Consider the following 16374-nt stretch of genomic DNA (forward strand, 5'->3'; position numbering starts at 1 on the left):
CAGCAAGAAACTCCAAATCTGGATTCAGAAAGACTGGACAAGTCACTTAACTGCTGCCTCAGTTTCCTCATCTGTAAAATGGAGATAATAGTATCCACCACTTAGGATTGTTGTGAACATCAGATGAAATGATAGATCATTTACCAACCTAAGGAGAGCTGTTGGGTTCACTTCCTAGAAATGTAGAAAAGCTAGGCCAGGGCTGGTTTTTTTTGGGATTCTGTTGCTATGATTGTGGATCTCTTCCAGGGCTCAGGTGGAGAAGTTGGCACCAATCCTGATGGGTTAGGAGAACCAGCTGAAGTTTGGCCTAATAATTTTATAAAGAGAGAAGGATCTTGGAATAAACCAGACTGTGCCAAGAGGTTCCAGAGAAATAAAATTAATTTCCTCCAGTCAAGGCACTGGGGAGGTTTCTGTGTCCTAGAAAAACAAGGGCAGGGTTGGGAATTTCCCTGGCTATTCTTCTTATGGCTTTTTGAAGTTTGTAAAGCACTTTAACCTCTGTGATCTGAGACTCAAATGCTTTTATTACCTTTGCCATTTACAGACTAGGAAACTGAGGCAGATATGAGTTAAGTGACTTGCTGGTGAAAGTTTCTGAGATTTGGAGAAGTCTATCGACTTCTGATGACCTTCAGAAGTTACAATGGCCTTGTGTTGTTTCAGAGTAGGTTGGTTGTTTTTTTTCCAGATCTGGGGTGGCTTTGGTGTTCTTGGACCTTGGAGTTCAGGGTACCCTTCTGGCTTTGAAGAAGAATAAGAAACATGGTTGGAAGATGTCTGTCAGGGCTCTGGGGTCCAGGCTTCTGGAATTCTGGAAACATGGATGGTTTAGGAGAATTCCATCTTGCAGAGGATATTGTTCATCCTTCCTTCTCGAAGAGGACCAATGACATCAGGAGGGTGATATCTTGACTTGCAAGGAATTGGATTTAAGTGAGAAAGAGCTGTCCAGAGTCACCAGCCTCACTGTCTCCTCCAATCATCATAGTGCAGTGGCAAGACAAAGTTTATGATGATGGAGATGGCCCAGCCCCAAGTGATAGGAAGGGAACCAACTTCACCGAATCACAGAGTGAGGAGGGATCTCAGCAGCCATCTAGGTCAACCCTTAAGGGAAGGCAGCTGGGTAGCATAGTGCTAGAGCTCTGATCCTAGAGTCAGGAAGACTCATCCTTCTGAATTCAAATCCAGTCTTAGCTGTGTGACCCTGAGAAAGTCACTTAATTTTGCCTCAGTTTCCTTCTCTGTCAACTGAGCTGGAGAATAAAATGGCAAACCACTCCAGTATCCTTGATAAGGAAATCCCAAATGGAATCCTCAGGAATTGGACACAACTGAAAAATAACTGAACCCATTGTAATTTACCCAATAAGGGGTGCAGCTCCTTCTAGAACTCTGAGGAGAAACTTATTCCATTTAGATTCCTGGGCTCAGATAAGGACAAAGGAACTCAAAGAAAGGATGGAGATGACCAAGACCCTTTATCACAGATCCAGGGCACTCTTCAGTTCTTAGATCTGGAGGATGAGATCCAGGATGGTTTAGCCGACCTCTGAGATGATGGGTCACCCTACCATCAGCGTTGGTTTCCATAGGTTTGTGGACTCAGGAAAAGCTAATGCCCATATTCATTGTAAGGATTCTGGTTCCTTCTTGCTGTGATAGGTGGCCCAGTGAATAGAAAACTAGACCTAAGAGTGAGGAAGATCTGAATTCAAATCCAACCTCAGACACTTACTAGCTGTGAATCTCTGAGGAAGTCAGCCTCTGAATCAAAAGAACTGAAGGGGAAAGTGAGGAGGATGGGATTGAGAGAGAGAATCGTAGGTTTCAAGCAAGAAGGGACCTTTGAGGCATCTAGTTCAATCTCCTCATTTTACAGATGAAGAAACTGAAGTTCAGAGACATTAAATGGCTTTCCCAAGATCACACAGCTAGGAAATATAGGAAATATAAATTATTTGAACCCAGGTTTTCCCTTCTCTAGGTCCTGTGCTGTGCCTTCTGCACCACCCAGTCTTTTAGGGCTGGGCCTGAAGATCAATGGTCTTTGCGGCTCTGAAGCCTGGCCACAATCCTTCGGGAGGGTGCCAGCACTAGCCCAAGGCATGGAAGATTAAGTGGCTTCCCCAGAGCAGGGGCAGGTGGGAGCAGAAGATAGCCAGCAGCAGAGATGGAGAAGCTGTTGCTATTAGGGACCCGGACTGGAGATTGGAGCCGAACCTCAGAGAACAATTGCAGCAAAGGGGAAGGGAAGAGACTGTGCAGCCCCAGATGTTATCAGTGCCTGAGGATAACAACTACTGCAAATCAGAAAACCCTTTTAAATTCAGAGAGACTGGTGAGCCAGGGCCCTGTTAAAGCAGATAAACCTCAGCTTAAAAGGAAGCAGGTTCCCTTAGGCAGTTATTGCAAGGAAAGAGGCTCACTACCTCCCTAAGTGCAAGCTCAAAATGCCCCAAACTCTGATAGTCTACAAACACCCCCCCCCCCCCAGCCATTCCCCTTCCATTAAGGCTAACTTCATACAAGACAAGGGAGCCTCTTTTTGTGTGTGTAAGCAGGGATGGGGCTTACATGGGTGACATTCTCACTGCCGCATACCTTCTGAGCCCCCCAAGCAGCTTTGGGTTCATGGAATCCAATAATGGTAGGCAGCTAAACCAACTGCACTAGTACCCAAGCAAGGGAAAATTATCATGATATAATATGCACATGGTACATACTGTGGGCCAGGCATTGTGCTTTATCCCATTTGATCCTCACAACCACCCTGGGAAGTAGATGCTATTATCCTCATTTTATAGATGAGGAAACTGAGGCATTCAGAGATTGAATGATTTCCCTAGAATTTCCCAGCTAGGTCTGAGGCTGGATTTGAATTCAGATCTCCCTCACCCCTAAGTTTAGTTTTCTATCCACTGGGCCACCTATCACAGCAGGAAGAGATCAGAATCCTTACAATGAATATGGGCATTAGACTTGCCGCATCAGTAGTGAGAGGCACTCAATATCTAGCCTCTCTGAGCTGGGATCTCTCTATCCATTATTTCCGGCCAATGGCCAGGCAAACTCTTGAAATATATATAGGCCTGAGTCCACAATGGGAATGAGAAAGCTTCCCTGGCTGACGTGGTTATGGAAAGGCTGGAGAGCAAGGCAGTGCTGGGTAATCAGCAGAAAGGGAAAAAACGAAATCCTAACCATGCAATGGGGTGCAGTGGACTTGAAATGCAAAGATCCTTTCTCTCTGCCATTTACTCCACTCTGTGACCTTGGGGTTCAGGCATGAAATCCATTTGGCTCTCCCTTCCTCATCTGGATCAAAAGAACTAAAGGGGGAAGCCAGGAGGGTGGGATTGGGATAGATAGAATCACAGGTTTCAAGTAGGAAGGGACCTTTGAGGCATCTAGTTCTATCTCATTTTACAGATGAAGAAACTGAAGTTTGGAGATATTAAATGGCTTTCCCATGGTCACACAGCTAGGAAACATAAGCAGAATAAATATAAGCCTGGATGGCGAGGGCATTGGACTTGATGGCCTCAGATGCCCTCTCCAGTCCTCGGTCTAACCTCCTGTGATCTTGTAACTTTGGGATGGCAATACAAGATTACTTAATGAGATTGGCCAATGATTCCCACCCCCACTGGAAAAATGATATGGAGACAAGTGAGTTCTGCAATACAGTGTGTCACCCCACTTAGAACTAATCACGGGCTAGTGTTTGTCTAATTGTTGGGATTGTTGAGATGCCAGGCCTCCAAGTGTTTGTGTTATTTAGGCACTCGGGCAGTGAGAATAGCCAAGGAATGGGAAGGCAGGCAGGGGAGCCTGAGCCAGAACCAATAAAGGAGGTCTGAAGCAGAAGGTAGCCTTGGGAAGAGAATATACTTTTTGGTTTTTTAAATTGAGTATATTTTAAATGACTGTGGGAATTTCAGAGACTGAATGTGCTTTCAAGTAAATTACTAGATTTTAGAACCTGTATATATTTCATCCTTTTGGCTTTCCCAGGAAATAGGGGCATTTGGAGACCTTCACTTTAACTGAGAAATCCTTCCAGTATTTGCTCTCTCTCTGGGACATCTTCCACAACAATGATGGTTTCCTTAAATGAGACTATATAGAACAGGAGGAAAACTTCTTGAAGAGGCCCGAGTTCTAATCCTCTTGTGTGACTTTAGGCAAATCAGTGTCATTGGGCCTCAGTTTCCCTGACTGTAACACAAAGGGGCTAGACTAGGCGGTTTTGAAAAGCCTTGTTGCCTCAAAGTCTACCATTGTGTATTTCTCCATTGTATACTTCAGCTTGATATTAATACAATATTTAGTGGCTCCCCAAACAAAGTTATCTTTGTAATTGAATATGGCACAGATTTCTATTTAATCCCATAGCATGTGTGACTGACTGAGAATTTTAGGCCCTATACAGTTTCACTGCCTGAGCTGCTTAAAAAAAAATAAAAATCCAATAAAATACAATGGAACCCAATATCCTCAGCCCTTCTCAACTCAATCAATTGTGTGAAAATAAAGCTTGGATATAAACACTCCCATTTGTAGGAGATTAGACTAATGGCGGAGCCCCAGGGTCCTGCAAAACCTCTAATTTCCAGCCTTGGGAAGAACTCAAGCTGGAAAGTGGATGGATAAATAGAGCATCCAGGTCATAATAAGCAGCTGGACCCACTGGCTGGTGGAATACATAATCCCTCTGGGAGAGAAGAAAATTCATCTGCCTGCTTTTAAACCCCTGGGAGCCTGGCTTCAGCTGAGCTTTCCAGTCTGGTCTCATATAACTTGCCTTCATGCAGGCGATATTCTGGCTGTATGTGACATACCATCTCCTCACTCCATGACTTTGTACAGTTTGTTCCTCATGCCTTGGATGCCTTCTCTTCCTTTAAAATCCTTGGCTTCCTTCTAGATCATCTCCTCTAAGATCTTCCCAACTGCTCCAGTTCTTGCTTTCTCATTATTCCCCCCCCCCCCAATTATTTTGTATTTACTTGATATACTTTTGGTGTTGACTTAATCTGTGTCCTTTTGTTTCTCCTCAGTAGAAGGTAAGCTCCGTGCAGGCAGGGACTATTTGTCTTTACTTTGCCCAGGGCCCAGGGAAATGACACAGTGGGGCACATAGTCCACCAATGAAATCCACCAATATGAATATTTTGGCTGGGCCTGGAATTGAGTAACAGATTAGATCACATTTGCAAAATCATTTTAATATGATCCCAATCTACTCACTGTTATGGAAGCCCATCTCTTTCATCTCAGTATTCCCCTTGTGATGCTATCATGGTGACTAATCATGATAATATGATTTGGGAAGAACCAAAATCACAATTAATGAAAGGGAGACCAATCCTCAGGGCTTAGCCGGGCACAGAGCTAGTCTCTTGACGCTTGGTTTGACCCAGATGAATGTCAAAGTGAGCACAAACAGCATCACTGAGCACAGGTATGGAAAAGGAAGTAGGCTGATCTTAGAGTAGAATGAAATTTAACAGTGCTCACTCCTACGGCCTAGCCGTTCCCAAATGCTTTTGTTCCAATACCTTCCCCTTGTTCATTATTCCTGTTTATCTTGTATATGCCATGGATGTACATATCTGTTTGCATGTTACCTATTAGATTGGGAGCTCATTGAGGACGGGAATCATCTCTTGCCTTTGTTTTGCTTAGGACCTGACACATAGTAGGTACTTTTAATGCTGATTCTGAAAAGAATCAGAGGAAAGCCTCTACCATATCCATGAAGGATTAATGGTCAGATCAGACTCAAAAACAAGGTGTGGAGGAAGTACAATCTTTACAAGGAGGGAAAACACTTCATTCCCCCACCCTCATCCCACTGAAGTCACAGATCCATTAAATTACGTCTCTTCGGAGGGCACATTTTTTGAGAGTAGTTGTAGAGAACTTGGTGAAGGGCACTTTCAAAGTAGATGGTCCCTCTACATTTTACTGACTTTGTGTGTGTGTGTGTGTGTGTGTGTGTGTGTGTGTGTGTTGGTTCCCTCTCCTCCCCATCATCTCCCCAGTTAGAATGGAAGCACCTTGATGGAAAGGGATTGCTTTGTTTTCGTATCTTCAGCACAATACCTGGCGCACAGTAGGCATTTAACCCTTAATGAAACATATGTTTGATCCACCAATGCAGACAGATGACTTAAATTCTTAAATACAAATGGGGACACTGAGAGATTAAGTGATTTACTCAGGGTCACAAAGCCATTTCATGTGAGAGGTAAAACCAGGACCCAGCTTGGAAGCTCCTGAGAGCAGGTACCTTCTTGATCATTCACTCTGTTCTTGAGCTCTTGGGTTTTAAAAAGGCTTTTTCTTTCATTCATTCATTCATTCATTCATTCATTCATTCATTCATTCATTCCTGAATCCAAGGTTAGATTTCCTTGGCCATGCTACCTTTTTCTGTGCACATAGGGTAATAGATTTAGGTACTTAAGAGACAGAGTCTGAACTTAATGCCTTTGTTGAATCAAGTGGAAAAGTATTTCCTTTATCCTCTGATGAGTCCCTTTTACAAACGTTAACGGAACTGTACCCATGCCTTGGGAGTTTGCCCAAGATGTCTTGGTATGTTTGTCCTATTTCCTCTTTCTCCAGTGTTCGGAGCCACACAGAGCACCCTCCAGTCGTTCCAACCCTGGGCACAGCACAAGTGTCCCACCGACGTCCTGGGGGAAAGAATGACTCCTGGCTATCGAGAAAGCAATGAGGTGTGACATTTTTATGGTGACTTTCTGAGGTATTCCAAGTTTACAGACACACTCTCATTCATCCTCAGAACACATCAGCTGGGCATTCAGGGCCTCATTTAGGAGATAGAAAAATTAAGGCACAAACAAATAGAACCCGCCTGTTATCACTCCTTATTAGCAGAGAAGTCAATAAATAAAGTGCTTTGTACCCCATGGGCCCTTGGCAGAAGTGCCAGCGTCAGCCAAGTGGCAATCCCGTTCATTCTAGCCACAGGCAACATTCATGCTGAACCCCTTGCCCAGACAAGAGAATGACCTTCCCCTGAGGAGGGGGGATGGATGCGCCGGGCTCTCTGTGCACAATTCCTTCTCCCCTCCCCACCCTACCCTGGGCACTCAAAGTCATCTAGGACAGGCAGGGCTGTCCAGGGTGAGCCCCACGCCATTTCACTAGGAGACGGCGTGGAGGGACTAGCCATTAGGAAGCGTCTGCCAACCTGGGAGCAGCCTCGAATGGCACACATTGTGATTCTGCGCCAGAGAAGAAAATTGCTGCTTGGGTGTTTCCTTCCCGGGGCATTCAGGGTCCTCAGATCAGCGACGTTGGAGGTGTTCCATATTCCTGATAAAGATGCTCGCTCGCTCTCTGTGCTCATCCGTGCACTGGCCGGTTGGATGGATGCTTTGTTCTCTGGACCGGGTCCTAGGAGGATGCAAACTTTCTGATCTGTTCTTTCCCCGAGTCTTTCTGTCCGCCAGCAGGCTCAGGTGGCAGCTGCTCTTTCTCCAGGAAGTCTCTCCAGGACTGCGAGCTTCATTCTTCATTACCCTTGAGGAGAGGTCCCTCCCAGCAGGTTGGTCAGTAGCCCTCGTTTCCAGGGGTCTCTGCCTTCACAGCCGCCCCACTAGCTCGACCAGGTGTACGATGTCTCTGTGCTGATGACACACCCCATTTCTGATGTTCTCTAGCAGGCATCTCTTTAACTCGAAGACAGCTTCACAATAGCCCAAGCTCACGGGGGCCATGGGGGGCATGCCATGCCACAAGCGAGGGATGTGCCAGATGTGCTTCTCGGGGTCGCACAGGACCGTATCCGAAAGGGCCCGCTCCTCATCCTGCTTCTCCATCTCAGCTACGGCTCTGCTCAGGTCATTCAGTTGTTCCAGCAGCTGCTTCCGGTCTCTCAGGTTGGGTCTGGGGACTGGCCCGTCACTGAGGTCCTGGGACACGAGTTGACAGTTGGGGACGTGCCCCAATTTTTCGAGCTTCAGAAAGGCATGGAGGGCAGCGAGAGGGGTGTCCTTGGTTTCTGCCATGCTGACCACAGTGATGTTGCTGAGGCCCATGGCCAGAGTGGCCAGTGACACCTCCAGCTCATACCTCTCCCCCCTGGCGGCCGCGGCCCCGCCTGTCAAGCCCCCGGAGTCAATCACCAGAATGAAGTCACAGCCCAGGTCCTGGCGGAAGTCCTCCGTCACCGAAATGAGCTGCATGAACGTGCCGTGGGGTTTGTAGCTCCTGCTGGTGGCAAACTGGAGCCCAAACATGGTGTTGAGCAGAGTGGATTTCCCCGTGCCCTCTGCTCCCAGCACTGAGAGCACTAGCAGTCGGGGTCTGCCCTCCAGCCGGGTGTGAAGCTCCCTCAGGATGCCCGTCACCCACCGCAAGGGAACACAGCAGGTGCCTCGATCCATCAGCTCCAGAGGAAAACCGCTCAGGACCAGCTCTGAGGCCAGGCCCACAAAGTGGGTGAACCGCTTTTGGTTCTCCGCCATCTTCCCCGCCTCCACGAGGTAGCATTCGGCTTCGTAAAACTGCCCCATCTCCCTCAAGAAGTGCTCCACCCCCAAGGAAGTGGGCCAGAGCTGCTCACTGAGCTCTGCTGGCCGGCTGTGTTTCGGTCCCAGGGGCGCGAGGGCCTCCGGGGGCTGCCGCCGGCCCTGCCTCGCCATCTCTTCCAGTTTCAGTTTCATCCAGCCCAGGAAGTATTGCTTTTCCACCAGGGAGGGATTGGCAATCCCCTTGATGAATTCCTGCATGCCCCCGCCCAGCTCGTAGCGGTTCTGGTGCATCCTCAGGGCCAGCAGCCGCTGCCGGAGCTCCGACTTATATTTCTCTGGAGAAGAGTCGCCAGCCCGCTGTAGCCGGCAGAGCTCCTTCTCCACCTGGGCGATGCTTCTCCAAGGGTCCCCCTGTAACCTGAGCTTCTCCCTCTTGTACAGCTCCACGTCCTGGATGTCCTGGGTGATCTTTTCCACCCGCTCTCGCGCCTTCTGACACTCTTCACAGTCCTCGTCCACTTTCAGGCCCAGGGTCCGAGCCGTTTCTGCCATGTCTTCCAGGGACACCTTCCTGCTAGCCGACTTGATGACGTTCACCACGATGGTCTGGAGCCGCTTGACGAGGCGCTTGCTGTCCGTGCTGCTGACTTTCACCAGGACATGAGAGTAGTCGATCTGAAGAACCGAGACCAGCTTGTTCAGGAACCTCAGGTTGGCGTTGCGTTTGCCGCGGTAGGGACTCAGGATGAGGTAATAGCGAGTGGTGGACCCACTCAGAGAGCAGAGTAGCTCATACTCCTTCTGGCCGATGTTGTCAGTTAAAATGAAAACGGCCGCCGACGTCTCGGTCAAAAGCTTGAACTGCTGCCAGTGACTTCCGATCTCGCCCCTCAGGTTGGCAAAGGCGACGGGCTCCGGGAAGACATCCAGGTTCTCTTTGCTGCTGCTGCCCGGGGAGTACCAGGACATCTCGACCAAGCCGTCCGCAATCTCCCGGGCGTTGGCTGCCGACGGCATCTCCCGGTGGCAGAAATAGTCATGGGGCTGGTGGTGACAGGGGCTCATGACGGCATTGAGGAGGTGAGACTTGGAGTGGCTACTGATGTCCATGCGTGCAAAGGAGATGATCGGCACCCTTGTGAGCACCAGACTCTCCTCTCTCCAAGTCCTGGGCCCCCCTGGGGACTGCCACCACCACGTCCTCATCACACCCCGCAGGGCCCACAGTAGGAAGGTGTGGTTTTGGGTCTCGGAGTCCGGCAAGACAACGGGGAGGGCAAACTGGCAAAGAGACATCTTGACCAGCAACTCCTGCTGCAGGAAACTGTCCGAGCAAAGGAGAAGCGCACAGAGGAGGTCCAAGGGATTCAGGGGCACATCTGGGGTCGTCACCAGTTCGGTGAGGGAATAAATGTCCTCGGAGGTACCCCAGTATATCTCTTGCTCATCTACTTGGGTTTCCTTCTCACCTGTCCTGTCATCCTGGGGCAAGTCCGATAACAAAGTAGTGTTGCGGACTTCCGAGTTGAGAGCCAAGAGCTTTCTGAGGAAGCTCCAAGGCAAATCAGTGGGCACCTGGGGTGCCCAGTTCTTCATACTGTCAAAACTGATCTGCCGGGCATCCTGGAGGCTGAGTTTCCTGTTGCAGTAAGTCTCCAGTCCCAAGAGTGACATCGTTTCATGAAGCCTGCTCCTCTCCTCTGTCCAAAAAAAAAAAAAGGGAAAAGATCAGTGCTGGCTTTCCATGTTTCACATACCAATGAGCCGAAGGAGGAAAGCCTCGGGCTTGTCCTTAAGATCCCTGAATCCCCCAAAGCCACACTAAGCACTGCACATATACCCCAGGCCGTGCTGTGAATGAGAGTGGCTGGGGGATCCTTTGACTCATTCTGCTATTTTCTCACTGAGTTACAGATTCAGAACTAGAAGGGATCTTAGCAGCTCTCAACCTTAACAACCTTCTCTGATTTCCTGGGTTTTTTTTTTTTTTTTTTTTTAATTCATCTGTTTTCAATTAACAAGCCACTATTCTTTCTCCCTGTTCTGCCCCTAATTATATAGGTGAGGAAGTTAAGATCCATAGAACCACTTGCCCAAGATCACACAAGTAGTAAATAGCAGGACCATGGTCCAAAAAATCCAGGCCACAGTTTCAAATCCAGCCTTTTTTCCATTGCTCCACACATGTGTCTCAGTTACTTATTTTCCCTTTGCTACTAGTTCTAATGTGGACTTTCTCCCTTCCCACCCCTTCCTTAAGGAAAGTGGAAAAATCTCTGAGAATGGATTACTCAAGCCCAGGATAATCCCTTGGCAAATTTGTCATCCATTCCTAGCTTCTGTTGTTTTCAAACATCATCCCCCTTTCAAAGTGTTAACTTAACTAGTATTTATAACTTAATTTATAACTTAACTAACTTCCCAGAATAGATCAATATTGCAATTATTGGACTTCTCAAAGTATTAATAACCAGAAAAATATAATATCATCATCAGAGACTCATTGGTCATAGAGTCCAGGGCTTCTTAAACTTCTTCCACTTATAACCCCTTTTTGCCCAAAAAATTCTTACACAACCTCAGGTATATGGGTACATGAAATAGGTATACAAATCGAACATTTACTGATAATAAATCTTAATGAAATTTATTCTAAAATACTTTTTGGTGTATATACAATTTTACCATTTATTAAAGATGAAAGCAAATTTGCACATGCTAATATGCTAATGAGATGCTTATTTGCTTTTACAAAAATAATTAAATCTTGGCAGAATGATATCTTTTACTGTTGCCAAATTTTTCTCCATCCCCACATTCAGTTATGTAACCCATAATTTAAGAAACTTTGATCTTTCTTTTTATAGTTAAGAAAAGTGAGATTTTCCCCTCCCCCCAATCTCTCCCCTTACTACCATTCTCATTTGCATATTATTTTGCATGTGATTTGACCATCCTTCATATAATAGCAAGAGCATCCCTCTACTGAGCTCTCTCTCCCACCTCTGCTCCTTATTAGCAAAAAGCAAAAAGGTAGGACAAATGTGCTCACCCTAGAAAAGGAGCAGGGGCTAGTTTGCCTGTCACGAGGGAAGGGGAAGGAGTTTGACAAAGTCTTGAAGGGATTAAGCTTCCGGTGACTGGCAGGGCATTGGAACACAGGTTTCCTGCTTCCTAACCCAGATAGGGAGTCGTTTCACCACTCACTAGAGCCACTCACTGCTGCCATCTCTCCAGCCTCTTAGTTCTAGACCCGTCCTTAACTGCGCAAAATTGTAGATGCTTGAGAGTGAATGATCTAATTTATCACAGACCACAGATGGAAAGCTGCATAGAATCTCCCCTGCTATCTAGGAAGTAACCAGTAGGATTATAGGGTCCTAGATTAGGGCAGGAAGGTCCCTTAAAGACCCTCTACTCCAATGCTTTAATTTTATATGACCCAGCAATGGAAAATGATTTGTCAGGCTAAGTAGCAGTCAGTCGTGATTGGAATCTCTGATTTTTCTGATTCCAAATCCTCTGTGTCCAAGCAACTCTTCCCAATTGACGAAGGTCTAGGAGGGAATGATTAGGGAGAAGCATAGATAGATAAAAATGGAAAGCTAGAATGCAATACCTGTAAGGAAGTCAGCCACAATGGGCTGTCCATTCTCCTGGGCTTCTTCTGTGCCATCTGTGAAAAAAAGCAGGGGAAAAGTGAGCTCTTGATAGCTTTGGCTCCCATGATAGTGCTGGAATCCCCTAATTTCTCTGGACATTAGTTTCCTCCTCTGTAAAAATGGAGGTGTTGGTCTATGTGGCCTCAAAAGTCTCTGGAATAACAGGAATAAGGACAATAATAGCAGCTGGCATTTAAATCTCACTTTAAGATTTATATAGGTAATCTCATTGGGTCCCATGACGTTCATCATCCCGATTAATTCATATCCGGTTCCTTTCTTTGGAGATATTATAACAAAGGATCTGACCTGAAAGCAGGGCCAAAAAAGGAACCAATGAAAAGATGGCAAATGAGGAAGCCTCCCTGCTGGAGAAGAACGCTTCAAAGAGGACAGGAAGCTTCTAGAGCCAGCCCCCCAGCAAGATGAAAAACCAGACTAAGAACGGAAATTGGCTCAGAGGTTCTGGCGGAGCCATAGTTAGCCAGAGACGAGCAGGACTTTTCCCCCTGGTGCTAGCATGGGCAGAAGGGAGAGGGGGTCTGCCCTGGGAGGGCACATTTCTTCCCTGTGGCACCTAGTGTGCCCCAAATTTGCCTCATTGATTCACATGGCCCTTGGCTTCCCCAAATAAATCTGGAAGGACTCAGAAACACTCAGCTCGGGAAAAACCCATCAGCAATTGTCCATTAAGCAACAGGGACGCAAGGAGAAGTGGAAGCAGTTCCAGGCTTCTTAGTGCTCACAGTCTATAGCCACTGTGTTGGGGAAGAAGTTGGGTTGCAAACCCCCTTCTTCCTTACACCGACCCCCCCCCCCCCAATCCCATCAGATTTTGTTATCCTTCCCAGCCCCATAGGTTGTTGGGAAGAGGGCAGTCTGACCACACCCATTTCTCTCCCCATGCCCCACCCCCAACAGGGAAAAAGAAATTCCTAGACGGCTTTAGATTAGACACACAGGAGATTACAGTGTTTGATCTCAATTTTTTTTTTTTTTAAGCCATTAAAGCCAAATACATATTCTGTCCCATATTTCTATTTTTTCCCTTGAAAACAAACTACATTTTCATCTTCCATAGTTCAAAAATGCTAAGACACGCACTCTGCATTGCCCCCGCCCCCAGTCTATGAGAGATGTTCTCCAGTATTTGTTAATACAAAAACATTTTACACACACACACACACACACACACACACACACACACACACACACACACGCGCGCATATACATACATATGCATAAGCACACATACACATTCACATACATCTCAGCTCACTGTCCCTCTAAAGGTCACCCACAATACGCTACAATGACATTATTTTACTTCCTTTCTGGCAAGTTGGTGGATGGCCCAGACTTACTTATTTTCCGTTTTCCTTCCTAATCTGCTGGAAGGCTGACATGCTCTCACTCCTGCTGAGCCATCTGGGAAACAGGATTTGTGAGGCCGACTCCGAACCCCGTTGTTTACTCCAAGTTCTGTGGCTGTGGGTCGAGGTCAGCCTTCTCCTTGCTGCCTGGGCAGCCTGACCTTGTTGGCAGGCTGGGGAGAAGGGGGCCTCCCTTATCAAGATCTCCTTGGGGCTGGGAGTTCTTGTGTACACAGGCCTTTTTTCTTCCCCAAGAACAGTTCTCCCTAATTCTGAAAATTCACCTGCAATTCCTTAGATGTTGCTCCAGGATTCCAAAAGAGGGGTGTGTGTGTGTGTGTGTGTGTGTGTGTGTGTGTGTGTGTGTGTATGTGTGTGTGTGTGTGTGTGTGTAAGAGAGAAAGAAAGGAAGAAGGAATAAAGGAAAAAAGAAAGAAAAAGAAAGGAAGGAGGGAAAAAAGGAAGGAAAAGAAGGAAAGAAAGAAAAAAAGATGGAAAGTAGAAAGAGAAGGAAAGAAGAAAAAAGGAAGAAAGGAAGGAAGAAAGGAAGAAAAAGAAAGAGAAGGAGGGAAGAAAGAGAGAGTTTTATGTTGGACTCTTGTCTTCTCTAAATTTTCTCCTAGTGCCTAGACAGTGCTCTGCCCATAGTAGGAACCCAATATCAACTTGTACATTTGTTAAACTCTTTAGCATTTCCACATTCTTTCCAAAATGTTTTACTTTGTGTATGTTCTGTTGGGGAGCTAGGTAATGCAGAGTCAATTAGTGTGGAATTCAAATATGGCCTGTGACACTAATTTAGACTCAGCTTTTTTTCAGTTGTAAAATGGGAAGAATAATGGCTTCTGCAGGAATACCTTTGAGGATCACATGACATAATGTGTGTCATGTCTCAAACAAAGTAGGTGCTTAATAAATGCTTGTTTCTTTTCCCTTATAGATCATGTAATAGGGATTATAAGTTCCTTTAAGATGGACCCTTTTGGTTTTTATGTCTGTGCCTCTGTGGTGACTACTGAACGTCTGTTACATTGAACACAGTGCTGAAGGGGGAGATTGGTGGGCCCATAAAAGCCTCTGTATAGATGGCAGTACTTGAACTCAGCCTTGAAGGAAGCTGGGAATTCTACAAGGCAGAAGCAGCAAGCAGAGAATTCATTCTGGGTATGGCTGATGTTCTGGGCAAAGGCAGGAGATGGAACGTGGCACAAAACAAAAGGCAAGCCAACCAGTCTGATTCCTTATAGTCAAAGCCCTCAAAGGAGAGTGACACATAACGAGTCTGTAGGACAGACTGAAACAAAATTGTAAAGGGCTTTAAAGGCCAGAGAAGAATTTGTATTTTCATTCTAGAAGCAATTGGGAGCTACAGACGTTTCTTGAGGAGGAGGAATAAGAAGTGACAAACTTCCTCCAAGGATATCCAGTCTAATCCCATTATTTTATGGAAAAGAAAACAGGCTTAGGAAGGGTCTCAAATCACTAAGGCAGTAAAGCATAGATGGCCCAGTCCTCTGTTCGGAGCCAATGCTCTTCTCCAGGTTGCCACCCAACATGAAGAAACTGAAGTTAAAACTTGTCCAAGTCATACTGGCAGTCACTGGCAAAGCTGCAGCCTGGACTCCAAGTTCACTGATCTACCTACCATACTGCCTCCCTTTGTGTTCACCTGGTACAACTAACTAGTTCCCATTCCCCTTGGCAACATCTCCAGCTCCCCGGTTCAGCTGTGTGTACTGCCAGGATCCCCAGAAAATAGTTTGCCATTAGCAGCACTGCCCATCAGACACTCTCTGCTGTCAGAATTCCCCACCTCCCTCCTTTCTTCTTTTTCTTCCCTCTCTCTTCTCTTTTCCTCCTGCTCTCTTCTTCCTCCTTTCCCTCCCTCTCCCTTCTTTCCCTTTTTCCTCCCTCCACTGTCCTCTAGAGATGAACTTGAGTCCAATCACAGCCTGAATGGGAGTTACAAAACAACTTCTGTATATATATAGAGAGAGGTTTGGAGGCTGTGGGACCACTCAAAGAGGTCACAATGTATGTGTGCTTGCCTGAGGCCACAGGAAGCCCCAGCCACCAGCTATTTCCTGGACTTACTTAGGAAGGGAGGCAAGAAGCAGCCTCAGGGTTGAAGACTTTGGGTGTGCAGTTCTAGGTGAAGGAAAGAGAAATTTCTAGGCCATGAGGCCCAGGGGATGAGATCCCCAGTAGAAAGTGCCTTCTCTGGGTGAGGGGAGTAGCAAATGGAAATGATGAAATGAAGATTGAGCAGTGAGCTCTAGGACCAATCTTCATGGAACCCTTGCCACTGATAATCTCATGGACAGATTCTTCCACCTACACAAACACTCAAAACATCAAAGGAGGATAGACAAGACCGGAGGAGCTGGGGGTCTTGGAGAGAATGTCCAAGGCCAGAGTCTAAGCCTCTGGGAGCCATGGGCAGCATCACGGAGTCCCAACTTATGTAACATGATAGTCTTGTTGAGTCTGGGTTCCAGATGGGAAATTTAAAGCTGGGGTGAAGTCAGGAAGAAATGGCCAGTGGGCAGAGGTCAGAAAGGCAATAGCATTTGGACTAGGGCAGGTAATTTATTCTGGTCTGAGTTGAAAGCCTCCCTATTGAATCAATCCAACTTTATTAAGCAGTTATGAAATATCTATGAGTGCTATGAGTTGGCTACAAACACAAAGATAGGTCAAAAAATAGTTACTACCCTCAAGATGACCCCATTTTAGGACAGTGAATACAGCATTAACCCAGAACTCTGGAGGACCTGAGTTCAAATCCAGCCTCAGATTCTTTTATTTCCTAGATATGTG

General features: G+C 46.5%; 1 protein-coding gene across 15 annotated transcripts in view; it reads right to left on the reverse strand.

Moving 5' to 3' along the window:
• Positions 1-6505: 6505 nt before the first annotated feature.
• Positions 6506-16374, reverse strand: part of URGCP (upregulator of cell proliferation) — a 69688-nt gene continuing 59819 nt past the window's right edge. For all 15 annotated transcript variants that reach the window (XM_074285839.1, XM_074285833.1, XM_074285832.1 and 12 more), the window contains 2 exons: positions 12139-12195; positions 6506-10219 (listed from right to left, as the gene is read on the reverse strand). In XM_074285839.1, the coding sequence (XP_074141940.1) occupies positions 7629-10219; positions 12139-12195 (2648 nt within the window). In that variant the 3' untranslated portion in view covers positions 6506-7628. The remainder of the gene's footprint in view (positions 10220-12138; positions 12196-16374) is intronic.

Source organism: Sminthopsis crassicaudata, chromosome 2 (assembly GCF_048593235.1).
Source record: "Sminthopsis crassicaudata isolate SCR6 chromosome 2, ASM4859323v1, whole genome shotgun sequence".
NCBI lineage: Eukaryota > Metazoa > Chordata > Mammalia > Dasyuromorphia > Dasyuridae > Sminthopsis > Sminthopsis crassicaudata.